We start from the raw sequence: 20,756 nt of genomic DNA on the forward strand, positions 1-20,756 counted from the left end.
AGAGGTATCTCCTTTAGCCATGGGGAAATGAGGAAGAGAGAAAAAGAGGAAGCAAGGTAAGACTATTTTCAAGAAATGAAACAACATGACTCAAGCATGGAAATGAAATATCATCTCATCTTCTCATACTCCCGGTGCACTTGAGCATAGTTTCTTGTCTCTAAAGTAGAGATTGGGGGCTATCTCCTTTGGCCATGGGGAAATGAGGAAGAGAGAAAGAGGGGAAGCAAGGCAAGACTATTTTTAAGAAATGAAACAACATGACTCAAGCATGGAAATGAAATATCATCTCATCTTCTCATGCTCCTGATGCACTTGAGCATAGTCTCTTGTCTCTAAAGTAGAGATTGAGGGTTATCTCCTTTGGCCATGGGGAGAGGAAGAGAGAAATAGGGGAAGCAAGGCAAGACTATTTTCAAGAAATGAAATAACATGACTCAAGCATGGAAATGAAAGATCATCTCATCTTCTCATGCTCCAGGTGCACTTGAGCAAAGTCTCTTGTCTCTAAAATAGAGATTGAGGGCTATCTACTTTGGCTATGGGGAGAGGAAAGGAGAGAAAAATAGGAGGAAATAAGAGAACAAAAACAAGACTATTCAAGAAAGGAAATAACAATAACTACAAGAATATATTCATGAAGAGAAAGGGCAACAACAACATTATAATCAAGAAAAGAAAGAACATGATTGAATCATGAAATGAAAGATCATATCATCTTCTCATGCTCCCGGTGCACTCGAGCATAGTTTGTTGACTCTAAAATAGAGAATGAGAGCTATCTCCTTTTGCCATTGAGAGAGGAAGAAGAGAGAAAAGAAAATATGAAAGAAATAAGAGGGGATCATGATTTAATCATAAAATGAAAGATCATCTCATATTTTCATGTTCCTAGTGCACTTGAGCATAGCCTCTTGTCTCTAAAATAGAGATTGAGGGCTATCCTCTTTGGCCATGAGGAGAGGAAGAAGAGAGAAAAATGAAGAAAGAAAGAGATGAGACGTTGATTACATACCTCTAGTGAGAATAGCTTAGGGAAAATGAACAACCATGCTTGAAATAATCTTGAACTCACCTTGAATGAAGCTCCAAGATTATGAAAATGAGTCTTCCAAGAGATCTTTGTTGATCCCTTGAAGAGTTGTAGCTTGCTCCAAGTTGGAGAGAAATGGAAAGAGGAAGAGGGAGAGAGAGAGAACTCAAGAAAAACTCTAAGTCTTCAAATGTGAATACACTAGAGTTTCTCCCAAGGGCCAACTCTTGTCCAAGAGGGGGGATTCTGGGGGTATTTATAGAGAGTTTTGAAGCCAAAGCTCAAAATTTGGATTTTTTTGAATTTCTCAACATTTTCATCCGAATTTCATAAAATTTTGAATTATTTTCTTTTTTTTTTTGAAAAATAGGTTTTGACTAAGTGAGATTGGCCACTAGCCCTACAAGCACCTAAATTTTCGAAAAATAGGTTTTTTTTTTTGAAAAATAGGTATGGGCGGGGCTATGCCCACCCAAAATTTTCGAAAACTGACCCCAAGGGTCTTTTTTGCAAAGAAAAGGAGGGGGGAGGGGGCCTGCATCGTCACAGGCCCCTGCCCAGGCGCTGTTGCGCGCCAGGCACAACAGCGCCCTGGCACCTCGGTAAACTGCATGCGGTAGCGCGCAGGGGCGATCCCGTTACCGCAATCATCACGCGATCGCGTGACGCGCTGTCGATTTTTTTTTTACTTTTGAAATAATATGAAATGAAATAAAAAAAAAAGATAAAATGATCATAAAATCTTCTTTTTTTTAATATGTAGAAAATTGATTTTTTTTTGTTATAAAGGAGTGATCGGCTTCATTTTAAGTTTCAAAAACTTATGTTGGTGTGAAGCATAAAACAAGGGTGACGTCTGTGGTCGCGCACGTGACGTTCACAACACCAGACTTTGTTGTTTTGAACTCGATTTTGGATTTTGTGCTTCAAATGATCGATTCGGATCTAAAATTGAGTTTTGGATCTAACTCGGATTTTATAATTGGATTTCGAGTTTGAAATGCTAGATTTGGATCTAAACTTAGGTTTAGAAATTTACTTTGGATCAAATAGTTGCAAATTTGTTTTAAATCCAAATAATAAAATAATTGCTTTTTAAAAAAAATTGGGGTGATAACAACTACCGATCATGTCGCGCCTTAAATATTTTATTACCAAATTTGAATTCTGACTCACATGTTTGTGCAACTTGCAAGTATGCTAAAGCATCTAGACTTCCATTCTATGAATCTTTAAATAATTTTATGTCTTCATTTGATCTAGTGCATAATGATGTATGGGGACTGGCTCTGGAGAACTCATACTCAAATTTTTGTTATTATCTCACATTTGTTGATGATTTTTCAGAAACTACTTGGATTTATTTTCTAAAAACCAAGGATGAAGTTTTTGCAAAATTTCTAGAATTTTACAAAATGGTTGAAACGCAATTTGACACCCATATAAAATGTTTTTGATCTGACAAAGATATTGAATATAAAAATCAAATTTTTGAACAATTTAAAGAGGTAAGGAGGATGGACCATCAATTCACTTGTATTGATACACCCCAACAAAATGGGGTTGTGGAACGGAAAAATCGTCACCTTCTAGAAATGACTAGGTTTTTATTGTTTGAAATGAATGTTCCTAAGTGTTTCTGGAGTGATGCAGTTTTGACAGCTTGCTATACTATCAGCCACACACCGACAAGAAAATGACCTCATGAAAAAAATATCTAAAGTTGACCACATGAAAATTTTTGGATGCATTGTCTATGTTAAGAGTTAAGCTGAGACAAACTCAGCCGCAGAGCAAAAAAAATGCATTTTCTCGGGCTACTTATCTACAAAAAAAGGGATACAGATGCTATGACATCGCTGCCAAGCAAGTCCATATCTCTCTTGGTATAGTATTTGATGAAAAAGTCCATATTTCTCTCTCTGTACAAGACAAGAGAAGTATAGTTTCAAGCACAACAACATGGTCACGCCTAACATCCTACAGTACAATGATTTTGATGTCACCATAACCCATCACCGTAGTGACCCTAATGAAAGAGAGACCATTGAAAATCTTGAATCTGATCCAAACAATACTGAAGCCTCTTTTGAATCTCAAGCTTATTAAAGCACTGGAACTATATATCCTATTGAACCTTACTTGGAGACCATAGAATCTCACCCATCTGAACTCATTCTAAGGAGATCTTCTCGAAACATTCAGCTGCCTAGACATTTGGAAGACTTTGTCACTTACATTACAGTTACCTATCTTTTAGAAAACTTTCTAAGTTATCGCCACCACCCCAAACACCATGTGTCCTTCCTTAGTTATATTGAAAAGTAAAGAGATTCCACTACTTACCATGAAACCAAAGACCAAAAGATATGAGTTGAAGCGATGCATGAAGAGCTAGATGCTCTACACAAAAACTGTACATGGGAACTAGTTACTCTTCCAATGGAAAAATGTGTAGTTGGGTGCAAGTGGATCTTCAAAACCAGGTGCAAGAATGATAGCTCCATTGAATGCCATAAGGTGCACCTTGTTGCTAAGGGGTATACTCAAACCTAAGGGTTAGCCTATAAAGAGACTTTTGCCCCTATAGCAAAAGTGACCACCATCAGAATTCTCCTATCCACTGCTTGCAATTTTAAGTGGTCGTTGTTTCAATTAGATGTAAAAAATGTGTTCCTACAAGGTGACCTTCAAGAAGAAGTATATATGAACCTGCCACCAGGCCATTCTATTGAATATACCCCAAATCTTGTTTGCAGACTCAAGCAGTCGATTTATGAATTGAAGCAATCTCCCAAAGCATTGTACCACAATTTCAGTGATGAATTGGAGAGCAAAAAATTCACCAGATGCTATTTAGATAATTCAGTTTTCATCAAAACAATTGATGATAAAATTGTTGTTGTATTGATTTATGTGGATGACATAATAATTACAGGAAATGATAAACAGGAGATAGTTCACACCAAATGGTACCTTCACAAGACTTTTGAGATCAAGGACCTGAGGGAACTAAAATACTTTTTGGGGATCGAAATCACTATGTCAAAAAAAGGCATCTTTTTGTGTCAATGCAAGTACATACTTGATTTATTTAAAGAAACAAGAAAAAAAGGTATTAAACCAGCAAACACGCTCATAGCAATGTACCCTAAACTTGACAACACCAAAGATGATCCTATTGGAAATGTGATAAGCTATGAAAGGCTTGTGGGGAAGTTAACCTATCTTACTACCACATGACCTGACATCAATTATGTCGTCAGCTTGGTAAGTCAACATATGCATTCTCCTAAATCAGTTCATGTTAAAGCAATTGAAAGAATTACCAGATACTTAAAAAGGACTTCATGCAAGGTTTGTGGTACAAAGTGAATGGATATGTGAATATATGAGGTTACTCATATGCAGATTGGGTTGATGCTTCAGATAGAAGATCTATGACAGGTTATTGCGTTTATATTGGTGAAAATCTTGTTTCTTGAAAAAACAAAAAACAACATACTGTTTCTAGATCTAGTGCCAAGGCAAAATACATGGCAATGGCGACTACCGCAAGCGAGCTTATTTGGGTAAATCACTCATCCAAGAGCTTGGATTTGTTATCAACTCTCCCATTCCTATGCATTGTGACAATCAAGAAGTTGCAATTCATATATCTATAAATTTCGTTTTTCATAAAGGTACCAAACACATAGAAAATTGATTGTCATTATGTACGTGAAAAGGTCCAAAAGGAGACATTGAAACACCATATACTAGGAGCAAAGAGCAGTTGGCCCATGGGTTTACTAAAGGATTTCCTACAAAGCAATTTGATGATATTAAAAGCAAGTGGGGCGATTTCAATCTCTACGCCCCACTTGAAGGGGAGTGTTGAAAGTGGTTGTTACATCCAGTACAGCTAGGGCTGCACAGGAGCCGAGTCAAGCTTGAGTTTGGCCAGCTCGAGCTCGGCTCGACTCATGTTTAGTCAGCAGGAGCTCGACTCAAGCTCAACACGAGCTTCATGACTTTAACTCGAACTTGACTCGAGAAACTGTCTCCAAGCTCGAGCTCGACTCGAGCGGCTCGAGTAAACTCATTTATTTCTTTCTCACGCGCGCAGTTCCTTGTGGTGGTGTCCTCGGTAATAACACCTGCCAGCACCTGCCATAAACAGTGCTCACAACTCTTTCACAAGGCAAAAAAACTGCCTACGGTGGTGTCATCGATAATGGCATTGGCACCTGACATGATCAGTGATTAAAGGTGGTGGGAGAAAAGGTGTGGGAGACAAAAAAGAAAAAAAAGGGAAGGGAAAAAAAATGAGAGGGAAAAGAAAAACGAGGGGGACATGGAAAGAGTGGTTGAAAAGAGTAATAATGAGATGAAGTTTAATAATGAGGAAAAGAGGAAGCGTGAAAAAGGAGGGAAAATTAAAAAATACGAAACAAAAGAAAGAGGGAAAACTTAAAAGAAAAATTAAAGTCGAGCCAAGTTGAGTTTAATCGAGTCGAGTTTGACTATCTCGAACTCGGCTCGTTAACATACTCGAGTTTATATTTAAGCTCGAGCTTGACTCGTATAAAAAACGAGTCGAGCTTGAGCCGAGTTTACTCGAGCGAGTTCGAGTCGAGCCCGAGTTGGCTCGACTCGTTGTGCAGCCCTAAGTGCAGCATGCTCAATGGTTCAATCTCATTCTTGCCTTATTGAAATCGTGTGAACGTTGGAAGAATTGCTGCAATATATGTTGGTGATATTCTTTTCACAATCATTTTGACTTTTTTATGTAAAGTGCACCAACGATCTTCTACATTAATTTTAACTTTCTTCATGTATCTTAAATAAAGAAAAAAAACAAGAAAAAGGAGAAAACCAAAGGAGTAGCTGCTCCGACATTCATCGTAGATGTAGGTCTATGAATCAAACCACATAAAAATCTGTGTTCTTTTCTCGGTTCTCTTTTTTCTCTCATTCTCAACAAAGCTCAATGTTGTTAATCCAATTTTTTTGCATCTCGGTTGGGGGTAAGTAACACAGTCAACACAGTTTTCTTTTTTACCTTTTGGTTACTAATAGACAGAAAATAGTGTGTGTTGTTGAAATTGTCGTGCTTGGAAGAAAATATTTTCAGCAATCCTCACTCCTTGGATTTGTCTAAGTCAAACAACTTTTCTTTTGTTAGAGAACCTATGCATGAGCTCAGCGAAGTCTCATTACAAAGGCCCACTTAATGGCTCCGTTCTTATGTCACAATGGTAGGGGTATGGGTACGGGTGCTGGTATGGGTACGGGGGTACGAGTACTGGTACAGCGTTTTTGTAAATCTTGGTACGGCGGTACGATGAATATTATATATTATTATATATTTTTAATTGAAAATTTTTAAAAAACCAAATGATATCTTCACGTTAAGACAATGTTCCTTCCATGAATCCATAGATAATCTCATAAGTCAAAAAAAAAAAAGATCAAGCCACCTTCTTTTTACTTTTTAGGTTATGATATAGTTTGGATCTGGTTCTGACCCGGAACCAGATCCAAACGTACCGGGCGGTACCTCCATACCGGTATTGCTGTACCAGCATATCGGTACGGGTACTCCACCAATTGTGGCGTACCACTGTGACATAACTCGACGAAGTGGATATATTGTGTATATTTTTTTGGTTTTCTATACGTTCTATACAACTGGACATTTTGTAAATTTTTTTCATCATAAATTTCTAGTATACCCTTGCTGAATTTGTCACTCTTTAGACGAGCTGGAGATACTTATATATTTTTTTGGTTTTGTATACGTTCCATACAACGGGACGTTTTGTAAATTTTTTTCATCATAAAATTTCATCTTGTGAAAGCTTTATCTCATTTTTAGAAATTGATTAGTTATATATATATATATATATATGTGTGTGTGCTCTGTAACAAGGTCCATGAGATTTGGATATGTTGATGGCCACATTATTGGGTACGGCTTTTAGCGTAACTAACAAGTATTTGGGCTATGGCCAAAAACATTTTTGGCAGTGTAATCGTAGCCAATAAATAATGAAATCATTGCTCAAAACTTTTTGGCAACGACTCTAATTGCTTTGCCCTATGATTTTTGTACACAAGGGTTATGGTTAGGGCCGCCAATAAAAATCAGCAAGGTAAAAATATTTTTGGCAATGAAAAACTAATTTTTTAGCCACGGAATGAGCCCTAACCAATAATATTTTTTGTTATAGTGATTGATTGTAGAACTAGAGTTCTTGTTAACTACTACCGTCTGGCTTCTCTTTCGGTCTGATTAAATTAAGAACATCATTATGAGCTTAAGGTGGAAAGAAGGTGGGAAACCTACTAAAGTGAATGAACAACAACACAATGAGAATAAGCAATCCTTGGTCACCGCTGTTTTCCATTGACATTTTATCGACAATCCAATGAGGAGGAACAAACTAACTATGGTGAGCCATGTATTTTTAGGAACAATTTTATGAGTGTAATTTGCATGAACATTTTTCTGATCTTAATGTGGTGCATCTCATTACATTTCTTTTTTTCATTTTTCTAAGCCATGTACACCTTTTTCTTCGCAGTTTTTACGTGTTGCCAAAACCAAAAAGAGATGACCCGCTTTCCACGAATCAAGAAGGCTAATTTAGTCCATAGTTTGATTACTGTACAGCCCCATAAAGTCGATCGGGTTCAAGCTCAAATGTGATTTATTTTTCGAAAGTGAACCTTTGAAGATCCAATTGCTCCGGGCTGAATCTACGAATCATAGCCAAACTGACGTATATACAGTCGTATTCAGATCATTCTGACACTATATGGTCACTTTGAAGCGCAATTCAAATTCAAATATTTTGTATTCCTAATACAAATTTGATTAGCAATTATATCTATTTTCTTTATGAAGCTCCACTAATTAGATTCATTCCCTTGCCATCTCTACCAAAAGCGATGCCAAATTGCATATCCAATTAAATTTGGCATCGCTTTTGGCATAGATGCCAAATTTAAGAGGGTTTCATTTGGGTGTGGCATACAAGGAGCCAATGGCCTCCCATGGTGTCTCGAATTATATGCTATGCCGTCCCTTTATGCCGTTCTTGTGGCCACGCATTTGCAAAGCAAGAAAGCCACTCGCTATAAACTAGCAACCGTCGACCAAGCAAGATACTCTACAAACTTTTTGCATGGCCATTTCTAAAGCATTTGTTCTCTAATAATTACAGCTGCAAAGAAGAACAAAAATTATCTCATGTTTGGTGATAATTGACTAATTAATGCCTACATTAGATGCTAATTTATGATGTGTTGCACCTCTTTATTACGGTTTTGTACATATATAGATATAATAATCATCATGAAAGGTGCTGAGAAGGTGGCAAGGGAGATGCCAAATAGGCGTTTAGTTGAAGACATCGAACAAGTCTGCACCGTCCAATTATTTTAATTTACAGGAGATTTAAGGTGTAGAAGGATTCCGTGGTGGGGATTCACCCTCTTCAAGAAAAGGATCATGTACCAAGTTTTGGAGAGGTGTCAGTAGTTTACCACAATTTTTTTCAAATATCGCACGATTTTGAACTTCCACAAGTATGCAGTCTTCATTTTTAATGTTCTTTTATGTCATCAAAGCTTTCTCTTCCATATTTTGAGATCTAATGTATTCAATACTTTTTCAAGAAAAAGCAACGTTTGATAAACCCAAATAAAACTCCTCGGTAATTCTGGAGAAAGTTAAAAGAAAGAGGAAAATTACGGGATCGTATTTGTGCTGCCTGTCTGCCACCCTACCCCGATTTCACGCGACCCGTTTCATTCTTTTCTTTCGGGGCTCCCGTCGACGGAACCGTCGGATAGCAACCATGGTTATTCCTGATATTACGAAAATGTCATCTCAGCCTTCTCTTCGAACGTCCCAACCGACAAAACGAAAAAAAAGCGGAAGCCGTAAATGTAGGGGTTTGAACACGGAAACAATAACAAAAAATATCACGAAAGGTCACCCGGGCTGATATAGCAACTCTCATTTTCGAACCATGACAAATATGAAATATGCTCCCTATCTTTTTCCCTAAACTCACAAACAGTCTCTCTCTAAACGAAAATGGTAAAATATATGATTAACTTATTATTTTATAGCTTTAAAATTTAACTTTTGAAAAAAACAAACAATTAATTTTAGTTTATAGGTAAAATGATTTCTATTTGAAAAATTAATTTTAATTTAAAGGGCTAAATTTGTTTCGTATATTTTCATAAATTTCTTTTAGAGAGAGTTTGCTTGTGAGTACGAGAGGAAAAAATGGAAGCGGGCGCTATCCCATATAAACAACTGAGCATCCGATTCGCCTGAACAAACGCAGCCCTCACCCCATCTGGAGGGTCATCTTTATTCTTCTTGTTCTCATTAGGACTTTAAAAACAGCGCGTCCGGTTGGGAGAGTCCCAATTCATAAAAAATAAATGCCCACAGGTGAATCACAGAAAGAGAAACATGACAGGGCAATGTCCTCAACATTGTGTTCTTGGAAGCCAACGTTTAACAAGGCCAGCGAAGGGCCAAAATACACCATTAAGAGTAGGACTGCTCGTTGGCCAAGCAATTGGCCGTTACAAATGTATATTTTGAAACATCATTAACAACACAAAATAAAAGAATAGCCATCTTCAATTCCTATATGAAATAAAGTGAAATAAAATAATATAATATCAGGTCCGAATTATGAGTATTTTAAGCTCATTAAAGCTGATCGAGTATCGTCATACGTCCGAACCGTTCGCCTCCCATACCAACCAACCAAGTCAAAACTCAAGAAGAGTGGCTCCGTCAGTCCGTGGTGATATATCCGAAGTAAGTGGTATTCTAGTTTATTTTTTTTAAGTCCCTTAGCTACCCGTCCTCTCTTTCTCTCTCTCTCTCTCTCTCTCTCTCTCTCTTTGCATGCAGTCGTTAAAAAGCGGGAGACTCGGAGATTTGGTTTGAGCCTCTCAGACGAGATACTCTCTCTCTTTTTCTTCTTCCTTCTCGAAGGACGACGAGATCGCCCGACGAAGGAAGGTAGGAGTTCCCGTTGATTTCTTTCTCTTTGTCTCAATTTTTCGTAATTCTAGTGCTAATATCTTGTGAGAGTTCGATTCTTTTTGCCTTTCAAATGTTTGTTATGTTTACTTGTTTGGTTATCTGTTCGCAGGTTTTGGATTCTTTCTTTTTCCTTCCCTTGATTTTGTTCATCGTGGTTTTTGTTCTAATGATTACGAGTTCTCCGGCATTGTTGCTAGATTTTTCTTTTTCTTTTTTCTGGTTTCTCGACGAGTTTCTTTCATTTTCAATTCGATTCTCTTGCCAACGTGGTTCTTGTCGTGACTTTCTCCGAGTTATTCGTAATTCATCGAAGTTCAGTGTGAATATGAAGATCCTTCCTCCTTTTTTTTTTCTCTGACCATTTTTGGGAAGTTAATCCGCTTTCTTAGGATAGTATAATTCAATGCTAGTTATTGTTGTAGAGATTTCTCTTTTCCCCTTTATTTCTGGAAGCATCTGCCGCTAACCGTCTTTCTTTTTGTGTGGCATTTCTTTAGCAGCAGATGGAACATGGAGAAACCATGCGTTCACATTCCCAATTTATAACAAGCGATGGTCATTCAACCATGCCGAATGCAACGGATGAGCCTCCCATTGAAAATTCTGGTCCTGACCATATAATCATACCTGAGGTATCCTCTTCGTGCTCACAAGTTCTAGCACGTGGGAAGTTTTGTTGGCAATCTGTAGGTTCAAACTTGGATCCAAGTCCAACCTAGTCTGTAACTGGATCACTTGCTTGAGATTAGGTCTTGACTAACGCTAAATGGTAATGAACTGAAAGAAGCAAATATTAGTATATGATACGTTGCTTGCTTACATGGTTGCTTAGGTTGCCCGGCTACCTTTGTTGCGCTAGTAGATGGCCGATTCTGTTCTGCATGTTGGCATGGGTCTCCCCCTAGCTCTCGTCTTTAAGACAACTTTTCAATGCCCAGGTCGCCAACTAGGTGAGAATCGATCATGTTTCTCACTGCTTTTGTGAAAAAGCAAACTGTCAAGGAGCCTCTTTAATATTCGTCTATGTCACATGGGTGTGGGTACGGTACAGGTTCGGGTATGGCAGTGCGGGTTCAGACACATCTATTTTGAAAATTGTGGGTACATGGATACGACAAATTTTATATTCTCAAAAATGATAAAATGAAAAAAAACATTAATAGTTCACACTTATAATCTCATAAGAAAGTCTCAAACAAAACACAAACAAAACATTGTTTATCATAAGAACACTATTATTATCGTCATTCTAGTCAATGCACAACTCGTCCTCCTCTTCTTCCACATTAGAAGTTGTTCATGAAATAGAAGGTTCTTCGAATCTTGAATTAATAGCTTCAAGTTCGTTGTCTTCTTCTTAGTTAAAGTTCTCAACATTCACATTCCAATTTTTAGTTTTTCCTTCCCTATAAGACAAAAAAAATTGTAATTATTATCGAATAAGAAGAGAAACATTTAAATCAATAAATCATATACTTATTTACCTATATTCTTCTTTGTTTCGTGAAAGAAGCCGAAGGTTAGAAATGCACATAAACCAGACCTTCTGAACGTTTGCTTGTGAGATTATTCCGTTGTATATTGTGGATTTGTGAATATGTACTCCAATTTCTCTCACAGCATGAACATGTAGCAGGTTGAACTAGCAATCTAAAAGCAAGGTATTGAAGAGTATGATAAGCATGTTCATGTTTAATCCACCAAGATGTAGGTGGATAATCATCTTTATCTATAGTTGCACAAAGATCTTCTCCAATTTCTGTAGAAAACTTTGCAAATTCATTGTGAGCTTAGTGATTATGATGTAGATCAATAAAAATCCTATTAAGACATGCCAATCTGTTTTTTGATAATTCTGGATCCTTATGTGGTGGGGTTCTTCCAACACCTTGTGCAAGCCACTTTTGCCCATAATATTTAAGATTCAATGAATGTGCCATGCATTGAAGAGGAGTGCTGCTTTTATCCCATCATGCAATCAATATTTTATGCACATGATAAAAAAATGTTGAATCTTCAAGTGCAATATTTTTTTTCTCATGCTTAAAAATAACCTCTTGGGTTTTTTCAATCACAGTGTCCCACATCTCATAAACACAATGCAATGTTGAAATATCACAATCAGGAACTCTCAACATCTCCCAAATAGGCTTGTGAATGAAAGAAAATAAAAGATTCTATCCCACTACTTGTCATCAATAATCAATCTTTTGATTGTTTGAGCTTTGTCATCATCATCAGCATGATAGAAATTCCAATTATCATCAGTCACCATATTGATCAATGCACTTTTAACCCTTTTCATCATTTGGACCATAATGATTAAAGATGCAAAATGTGTCTCTGCAACTCTTAACAATTTTAGATCAGAATGCTTGTTATAAATGGAAAATGCATGTTGATGATTTACTATGAAATTTCTGATGTTCCTCACATCCTTTTCCAAGGCTTCAATCCATGAACATAATTCATAAGCATGAGGATCTTGCTCTTTACTTGGTGGATTGCATATACTCTTTAGTGCTAAATTTAAAGTAAACTATGGATTGCACACAGAGTCCAAAAGATATGAAGGTAATCATGTTCTATGGCAATCCCAGCTATTCTACATACAGGTGCATTGTCTGTAATTATTTGAACAACCTTATGTTCCCATTTCTTCAATTATTTCCATGAACAATCCTTTCAAATACTCAACACTTTTGTATTCATAGATGCATCTATCACTTTCAAGAAAATTGGTCCATTTGTTGAAGTTGCAATAAAATTAATAAGAGGGCACCTTTGCAAATCTGTCCAGCCCTCAGAAACAATAGAAACTCCATGTTGCTTCCAAGTTAACTTTTGATACTCTAATAATTTGTTCACTCGAGTCTTTTGTTGTTCTAGTAGTGCAGTGTGAAGTCTTTTAGAACTAGGGGGAACATACCTACACAAGTTACAATTTGCAATATATGTAGCTAAACCTCTCCAATATGAACTTCTAGCTATATTAAATGGTATGCAATTAGTATAGAAAAATGTCGCCACTTTTAGATCTAATTCTTGCCGTCTTTGTAAACTAAATGACTCCTTATTTGATTTTTGGGCAGCATCATCAACTTTTCTTTTCTTTTGGATCATCCTTAACATCATCATGTAAAATTGAAGCAATGTCAATAAAACTGGATGATGCCATGCTTTTTTTTTTCCTCAAAGAGTTCCTGTTCTTTCTTCAATTGATCTAAAGATTCTAAACTCTCATTTGTGATATCTTTACATACTTGAATTCCCTATGCCTTGATTTTTAACAAATGCGCTTTCACTCTTGTATATGATCCATTGAACTCTTTCCCACAAAAGAACAAACAAAAACAACATTTTCACCACCTTGAGGAGCTTTCCTTTTTTTTTTCTATGTATGACCATAATGGTTGGTCTTCATGTGCAGTTGATGTAGCTGATCCACAACTTGAACTTGTAGTAGGTTGAGAGACTCATTTTCCTTTGTTCGCCATACTACATTAAAATACATCCGAAGAAGAATGACAGATAAAATACTAGAAAAACTTGAAGAAATAACACATCATGAAGATTTGACAGAAAATTATACAAATGAAAGATTGATAGTTGATGAAAAACTTTTTGAAAAAGATGCAAAACAAAAAGCATATAATGAATAGAAAATTGAAGGAATAAGACAATACACAATAATAAGAATATGTCAAGCATTTAGGCTTCGCCTAAGCTTGGCTGATCAACACTCGGTAGCGACAATTTGGTTGATGAAGATTGAAGATGATCTTCAACACCCGACATATAGTTAGCACAACAACAAATAAATGGCAGGCGCGGTGACAGATAGGCAGCCAAAATAGCCAGCAACAGATAAACATTAAACATGTAAAATCAAACAAAATATGAAAAAATAGAAAGATCGATGGTTTTACTGTTCAATCTTAAAAAAAGAACATCCCCAAATAAAAAAAAACCCCAACTCAAGAAAAACTTACCTGGCTACCACCTGACACCACTGGACGTTGCCGTGGATCGACCGACGTCGTTGTCGCCGTCAGTCATCGTTGCGGTAGAACTCTATTGTAAAAAATGCAGGTGAGTCGAGCTCTGCTGTAGAGCTTGACTTCTGTTCGTGAATAAAAACAAACAAATTTTATGGTTTGGATTGGGTCTAACCCTGACCCGATCCAACCCATACCCAAAGCTCGGCCGTACCCACTTCCGCGTACTCGCATACCAGAGCAGGTACGTGGGGCAATTCCACGTACCCGTGTCACATAGATATTGGTACATTAGGGCATATGTACCAAATGATCCATGTTAATTTTGTTATGCAAATAGGGATGATGTTTACATAATCTGTGAAGACAAACGTATGAGGTATGCATGAATAGGATCTTGTTTATGTCTGTCTGCATTCAAAGGCACAAATTCATTATGCCTTGTACATTTGGAATCTGCTACTTGATGCACGATGTAGATGGAATTATTTTTACAATTCGCTGCATCCACATGGATCCAATTGTATTTCATTGGGATCTTTTTGTGGATCTTTAGTTTGTAACTGAATGTGAGATCTAAAGAACTTTACATTGAATTAAGAATTTAATTTATTTCAATACTTTTAGTTTTGTCAAATAGGTAGATAAGTAGTTTATGTAGTTATCATTTGAGAATGTTTATTGAAGCAGAAGTTTATTATTTATGGAATTCTTATCTTTAAATACATAAGGAATTTGGTGTTTGAAGTCAGTCCATATCTGGATGATTTATGAGTCCTTTATCTCCTTTAAATTTATTGGCTTTTATTTAATTTTTTTTATTTCCAGTTTTTCTGTTATTTCCTGCTTTCTTTTTGATGTATCTCATTATTTTCTGATTTATTCCCCTCTTCCTGGATAATCTTACTTTCACTTTGTAGGAGATAGCTTTTCTCTGTGAGTCCTTCAAAGGATTTTCATCACTGTGCACAAGAATGCACCTGATAGTTACTTTATCAGAGTGAATTTGAAGAACAAAGAGTTAAATTTTGCTTTAAGATTGAAAATAATGATGTACATCATCATATCCTGCAGAAAGCAAGCTGGAAGAACCTCTTTGCTTACACCGGTCCTGGATTTCTTGTTTCCATTGCTTATATTGATCCTGGAAATTGTAAGGACATGTTAATTGAAGCAGACAATATTTTTATGCTTGAAAAATGATTCATATTCCTCTTCCCCTTCTGTTGAACTTGCAGTTGAAACTGATTTGCAGTCAGGAGCACAATACAAGTATGAGGTGTGCTATTTAGCCTTTATAAATGTGATGTTCAAAGTTCAAAGTATGGTGAAATGAGTGAATGGAGATCATTTTAGTTGGTATTTTCTGGTTTTTCCATGTGTAACTTGGGAAGCATGTTTTTTGTGACCAAATGCTTCAGTTGCTTTGGATCATTCTCTTGGCATCCTGTGCAGCTTTTGTTATCCAATCTTTGGCAGCAAAGCTTGGTGTTGTAACAGGTACACACAACTTAATTCTTGTAAACCTTAGATGATAATCTTATTGTGTGGTGTCCTGAATACATTATAAAAGGCTTATATCTCCATGTTGTAGGAAAGCATCTAGCCGAGCATTGTAGAGCGGAGTATCCAAAGAAACCAAATTTTGTACTATGGGTGATTGCTGAAATTGCAATTGTAGCATGTGATATTCCAGAAGGTCCTTTTACCTCTTTAAGAAGATATGATTTTAATATGAAATTCTTCTTCTTCTTCTTCTTATGTTACATGTTTTGAAAGTTTGAGTTTATGAAGATGCAAAAATTAAACAGCACTCAACAATTTTGGTGTGTGGTTGTGCCTTCACATGTGTGTGGTCTGCAAACAGCATTTTGTTCTCACATCTATATTAAGAGAGTTGAAATTTTTACAAGAATTTAATAGAGCACTCGAATGCTGCCTTTGCCTTAATTTCTAAGAGTTGCATTGCAACTTTATTGAGAATTAGTGTCTGACAGTGTGATGCTATTTTCTCTATAATACGATTGGTGTTCATATTGTCACAAGGTTTCACCGTTGCCCAGTCAAATTCCTTCTCGTTGTGGCACTTCCATTACACTAAAAGAGGTATTAAGATCCCTTCCACCTTTAAGCTAGCTGCCAGGCATTTGATTGCCTAGAAACTGCATACTTTGTTCCTGCTGAGCTAATCCCTTAGAACACCTTATTCACCATCATGCTTAATTCTTTCCTCAGTACTCTTTGAGGTATAAATTACTATTTGATGTTCTTATGTTTTTGTTCTGGTGGTGCTATGCTACAGACACTTAGCACATGTGTCTCAATGAAGCACCAGTATTTTTAAAGACATCTCCAAGACTGTAAACCAAAGCAAATACAGCTGCAAAACCTCTAGAAATCAGTCACTTGGGATGGCAAAACAAGACTCTCAAACATCCACATAAGGAACACCCATGGCAGTAGTAAAAGACACTGTATTACTTGAAAAACTCCTCTTACAACCAGGCATAAAGCCCTAAAAAAACATGGGACAGAAGTCCCTTATTTATAGAGTAGCATAAGGAAGAAAGGTAGTGGAGCTATGCTCCAACGTCTAGAAAAATTAGTCGTTGGGGTCAGCGAACAGCTAGTTAACACAAAGAAAAAAAACATAAGGAGAAGAAGAAAAGTACAGAAAGGAAGAAAATAAAATAAAGACATAAAAACTCTATGCACACATACGTATATTTATATACAGACAATTCATATATCAAACTTCCAAGAGTATATGACATATGATGGTAAATTATATATATGTGTACTTACATGAAATCTAAGTCCTAAATTCTAACAAAGACGTGACAAGCAATGCGTTGTTAAATTTATCTATTTTCTTTCTATAATATTGATTAATTTCCTTTGTATTCAATGCCTTTTTTTATCTCTACTATTTTTCCAATGAGGACATCATATTTCACTTTCAACTTAGTTTTACAAATTGATGCTGTTAGCAGTACAATGATTTAAAATTGCTCTTAGTTTTGCTTGAGATACTGTACTTATTTGTTGCTTTGGATTAAGAATCATGTATGTCATATGAGTGTGGCCATGTTCCCACTTTCTAATTTTTGGGAGCTATCTCATTGCACAAAGCATATCATGCACTGTGTCCCAACTCTAATATTTGTATGAAGATGGCGTATATGGTTGGCATTTTATTTCCATAGAAAGGCTAGAAATTAAACTGTGAAAGCTAAAGCCTGCAAAGTGGAGAAGGAGAAAGAGTTATGTCGATGCAAAATCTGTCAAGCAATATTTACCACATACTTTAGAAAGGAAAGGATTAAGAAGACCAAACAGTCTGGTGAATCTTTCTATATTTCTACAATATGTCATATTAACAGTTAAGAGCAATAGAACAACACCATAATAATAGAAATCTCATATATTCTGTGATCATGCTTGTTTTCATTTGTTCAGTTATAGTTAAGAATTGCTTTCTTTATTATATGGCTAACTTTTTCTTTTTGAAACTTTCAAAATGTAAAATTGTCTAAATTCTCCTGCGGAGTTCAGTCATTGGAACTGCTTTTGCCTTGAACATGCTTTTCAATGTTCCGATCTGGTGTGGAGTCCTCTTTACTGGATTAAGTACTTTGGTCCTTCTTGCACTACAACAATATGGGGTACGTAATTCTGTCGCATTGGAATAAAAGTTGAAATTTTTAGTTTACTCCTAGGCATGGAAAAAAGGAAAGTGAAAAGCTTGATGAACTTAAACTTTTCCTACATCAATCATTTTGAACTTTTACAGGTAAGGAAACTTGAGTTTCTTATTGCTATCCTAGTATTGACAATCGCAGCTTGCTTCTTCATGGAACTTGGATATTCAAAGCCTAATGCTCATGAAGTTCTCGAAGGGCTATTTGTTCCCCAACTCAAAGGGAATGGTGCAACTGGTTTGGCAGTCTCTCTTCTTGGTGCCATGGTTATGCCGTAAGATTCTCATTTGCCATCAAGAATCTTATAGAAATTATATAGCATGCAATTCTATGAACTAACTTGTTCTTGAATTTTAGGCACAATTTGTTTCTCCATTCAGCTTTGGTGCTTTCAAGGAAAATTCCTCGTTCCATCCATGGAATCAAGGCAACATTTTCTCGTTTTTTCTTCTTTGCAATATTATCACAATTCTAATACACATGCAAAACAAGTTACATGTTTCTTATTTTTAAGAAAAGTTTATTTAGATTGTGCTAGTCTAGGTTGCTTTAGCTTGCCATTATATTGGTTTGATGCACAATAGCCTTTGTTGGTGTATAAATGGGACCTAGTAGACTGTCAAAATGTCAAGTAGCTTTAGTATTTTTATTTCTTATTCCCTTATCATTCAGCTTCTCTCTTAGACTAAGCCTGTTTTCTTGCAGGAGGCGTGCACATTCTACAACATAGAAAGTGGGTTTGCCTTGACTGTGGCTTTCCTTATAAATATATCAGTTATTTCTGTAAGTGGTGCTGTTTGCAATTCACCATATTTAAGCGCCGAGGATCAGAGGAATTGCGAAGACCTAGACCTAAACAAAGCTTCATTCTTGTTAAAGGCATGTATCTGAAGTGCATTATTGTGATCTTTTATAGACAAATCAGGTTTTGAGAGCAAGGATGCTGCAGTGAACAAACTACTGGCTTATTGAGCATATTATGCTTTTAACTGATCCTATTATTTAATAGAATTATAGTGAAATCAAGGTAGTCAGTGACTTAGGCCGTGTTTGATAGCCTGAGATCTCAATCCTAGGCTGGATTTCAAGGCGAGATCCATGGTTTTAGCAAATGTTGGATCTCAAAACCAAGGATTTAAAATCCTTGATGGGGGAGAAATCTACGATTTTGAGATCCAACAGCCCCCCGTTCTCTCGCGCAGGTCTGTGATCAGCTTGGGAAATTCTCGTGAGAAGCACAACCGCCTCAACCACCCACACACACATATAGAGGGAGAGAGAGAGAGAGAGAGAGAGAGAGAGACAAAGGATGATTAGAAGAAGAAGAAGAAAAATAACAAAGCTATGGCAGGACTAGACTCGACCATGACCTCATCGAGGATTTCAGACTCGATCAAGTCTGAAAACCTCGTTGTCAAGGGTTCTGGCTATAGCAAGCAAGAGAGAGAGAGAGAGAGAGAGAGAGAGAGAGAGAGAGAGAGTCATCATCGTCCTGTGGTCATCCATGGGTTCTCATGCCATGGTTTTGAGCTCGTTGTGGTTGGTGAGAGAGAACGCTTTGATACATCAAACAAGGTTTTTAAAAACCTTGGTTTTTAAGATTCGAGGATCTGAGATCCTTGGATCTTAAATGAGCCCCGGATCCTATCAACACTACCTTAGGAAATGGGAGGAATATGAACAAATACTTGATCTAGTTCCATTGAATATGAGCTCCTTTTTGTTTATGTTTCTCTATTATGAGTCATTGTCAAGTTACTCTGCTTTATCAAGTCTCCTACAGTAGTCCAAAATCCAATTTTTTTCCTTTAGTGTGAATCTTCTTTCATCTTTCATTCTCCTTTAACATGTTTGGTACAATTTTTTTTTCAGAATGTTCTGGGAAATTGGAGTTCAAAACTCTTTGCAGTTGCCTTGTTGGCATCTGGTCAGAGTTCAACAATCACAGGAACATATGCTGGACAGTATGTCATGCAGGTAAAATTCCACTATTCTATTTTTCAATGGGCTCATTGCTTGGCTTGACATGTTCACAGACTTTTTCAATCAGTTTCTTTTCAGCCAGCTTCTCTATATGCTGTAATTTTGGGACAAGCTGTGTATTGAATGTTACATGGTGTTCATATGTACTGACAAACTCTTAGATGAGACCTTTAAGACCTTTTTCTTAAAGGAAATGTTCGCCGTAAGTTGTCCTCACCAAGCTAAACAGACATTAATCTTATATTCTGTTTAAAAATTAAGACTGACATTCATCAGATTGTCATGGTAGGCCATTTGCAAAGATTACAAGTGACACCTGAGCTTTGCGCCTTTTGGCAGAGTCAGCTGAGTCATAATCTGGGATAACAGAGTTTTTATGTAGATAATGTCTGTTATGTATTAGACAAGGATACTATGTAAACTATGTACAGGTATTCTATCAAAAGTTCACTATTTTACACAAAAGATATGAGTATATGGTATCATTCAGTAAATAGGTTACTAAAATTTGCATTATATATACATTAGAGCTGTCCCATGGACATGCCTGGAACAGTGCTACTCCATGTTGACATGGCTAGACACAGGTCCAAGACATGGCTTAAACATGATAGACTCATATTCTGTGTTTTGTGCTCTATTTTAGTATTTCTTGTTTGTTAATTTATATTTTATGAATATAAATAATAAATATGTCTATGTTTGCTTCGGTACGTGGAAGCGGGTATGTGGAAGCTACTCTGTACGGGTTGGATCAGGTAACCATGAAAATTTTTCGTTTTTGTAGAAAGAGGAGAAAGGAAGGGAGAAGACAAATTTAACGTGGAAAACCCTCAACACGAGGGAAAAAACCACGGAGGAGGAAATCTGGTGCCCACAAGCAGCCAGATGTTCTCTCTCTATATTTTTTCATTCACACAGAAATTAGGGATTACAATGACTTAAGTAGAGTCCAACAGGAACACAAACTGGAC

The 20,756-nt window shown here is 36.6% G+C and overlaps 1 protein-coding gene across 5 annotated transcripts in view; it reads left to right on the forward strand.

The window, feature by feature from the left end:
• Positions 1-9,884: 9,884 nt before the first annotated feature.
• LOC116267423 (metal transporter Nramp3-like) overlaps positions 9,885-20,756 on the forward strand; it is a 61,253-nt gene continuing 50,381 nt past the window's right edge. Inside the window, exons 1-11 of one of the 5 annotated variants that reach the window (XM_031649129.2) lie at positions 9,885-10,076; positions 10,601-10,732; positions 15,173-15,251; positions 15,337-15,377; positions 15,520-15,598; positions 15,693-15,797; positions 17,654-17,763; positions 17,892-18,073; positions 18,157-18,226; positions 18,505-18,678; positions 19,672-19,776. In XM_031649129.2, coding sequence (XP_031504989.1) covers positions 10,604-10,732; positions 15,173-15,251; positions 15,337-15,377; positions 15,520-15,598; positions 15,693-15,797; positions 17,654-17,763; positions 17,892-18,073; positions 18,157-18,226; positions 18,505-18,678; positions 19,672-19,776 — 1,074 coding nt within the window. In that variant the 5' untranslated portion in view covers positions 9,885-10,076; positions 10,601-10,603. Of the gene's footprint in view, positions 10,077-10,597; positions 10,733-15,172; positions 15,252-15,336; positions 15,378-15,519; positions 15,599-15,692; positions 15,798-17,653; positions 17,764-17,891; positions 18,074-18,156; positions 18,227-18,504; positions 18,679-19,671; positions 19,777-20,756 lie in introns of all 5 variants that reach the window. The other 4 variants (XM_031649126.2, XM_031649127.2, XM_031649125.2 and 1 more) reach the window with 4 other exon arrangements.

The sequence above is a fragment of the Nymphaea colorata genome, chromosome 14, assembly GCF_008831285.2.
Source record: "Nymphaea colorata isolate Beijing-Zhang1983 chromosome 14, ASM883128v2, whole genome shotgun sequence".
Lineage (NCBI taxonomy): Eukaryota > Viridiplantae > Streptophyta > Magnoliopsida > Nymphaeales > Nymphaeaceae > Nymphaea > Nymphaea colorata.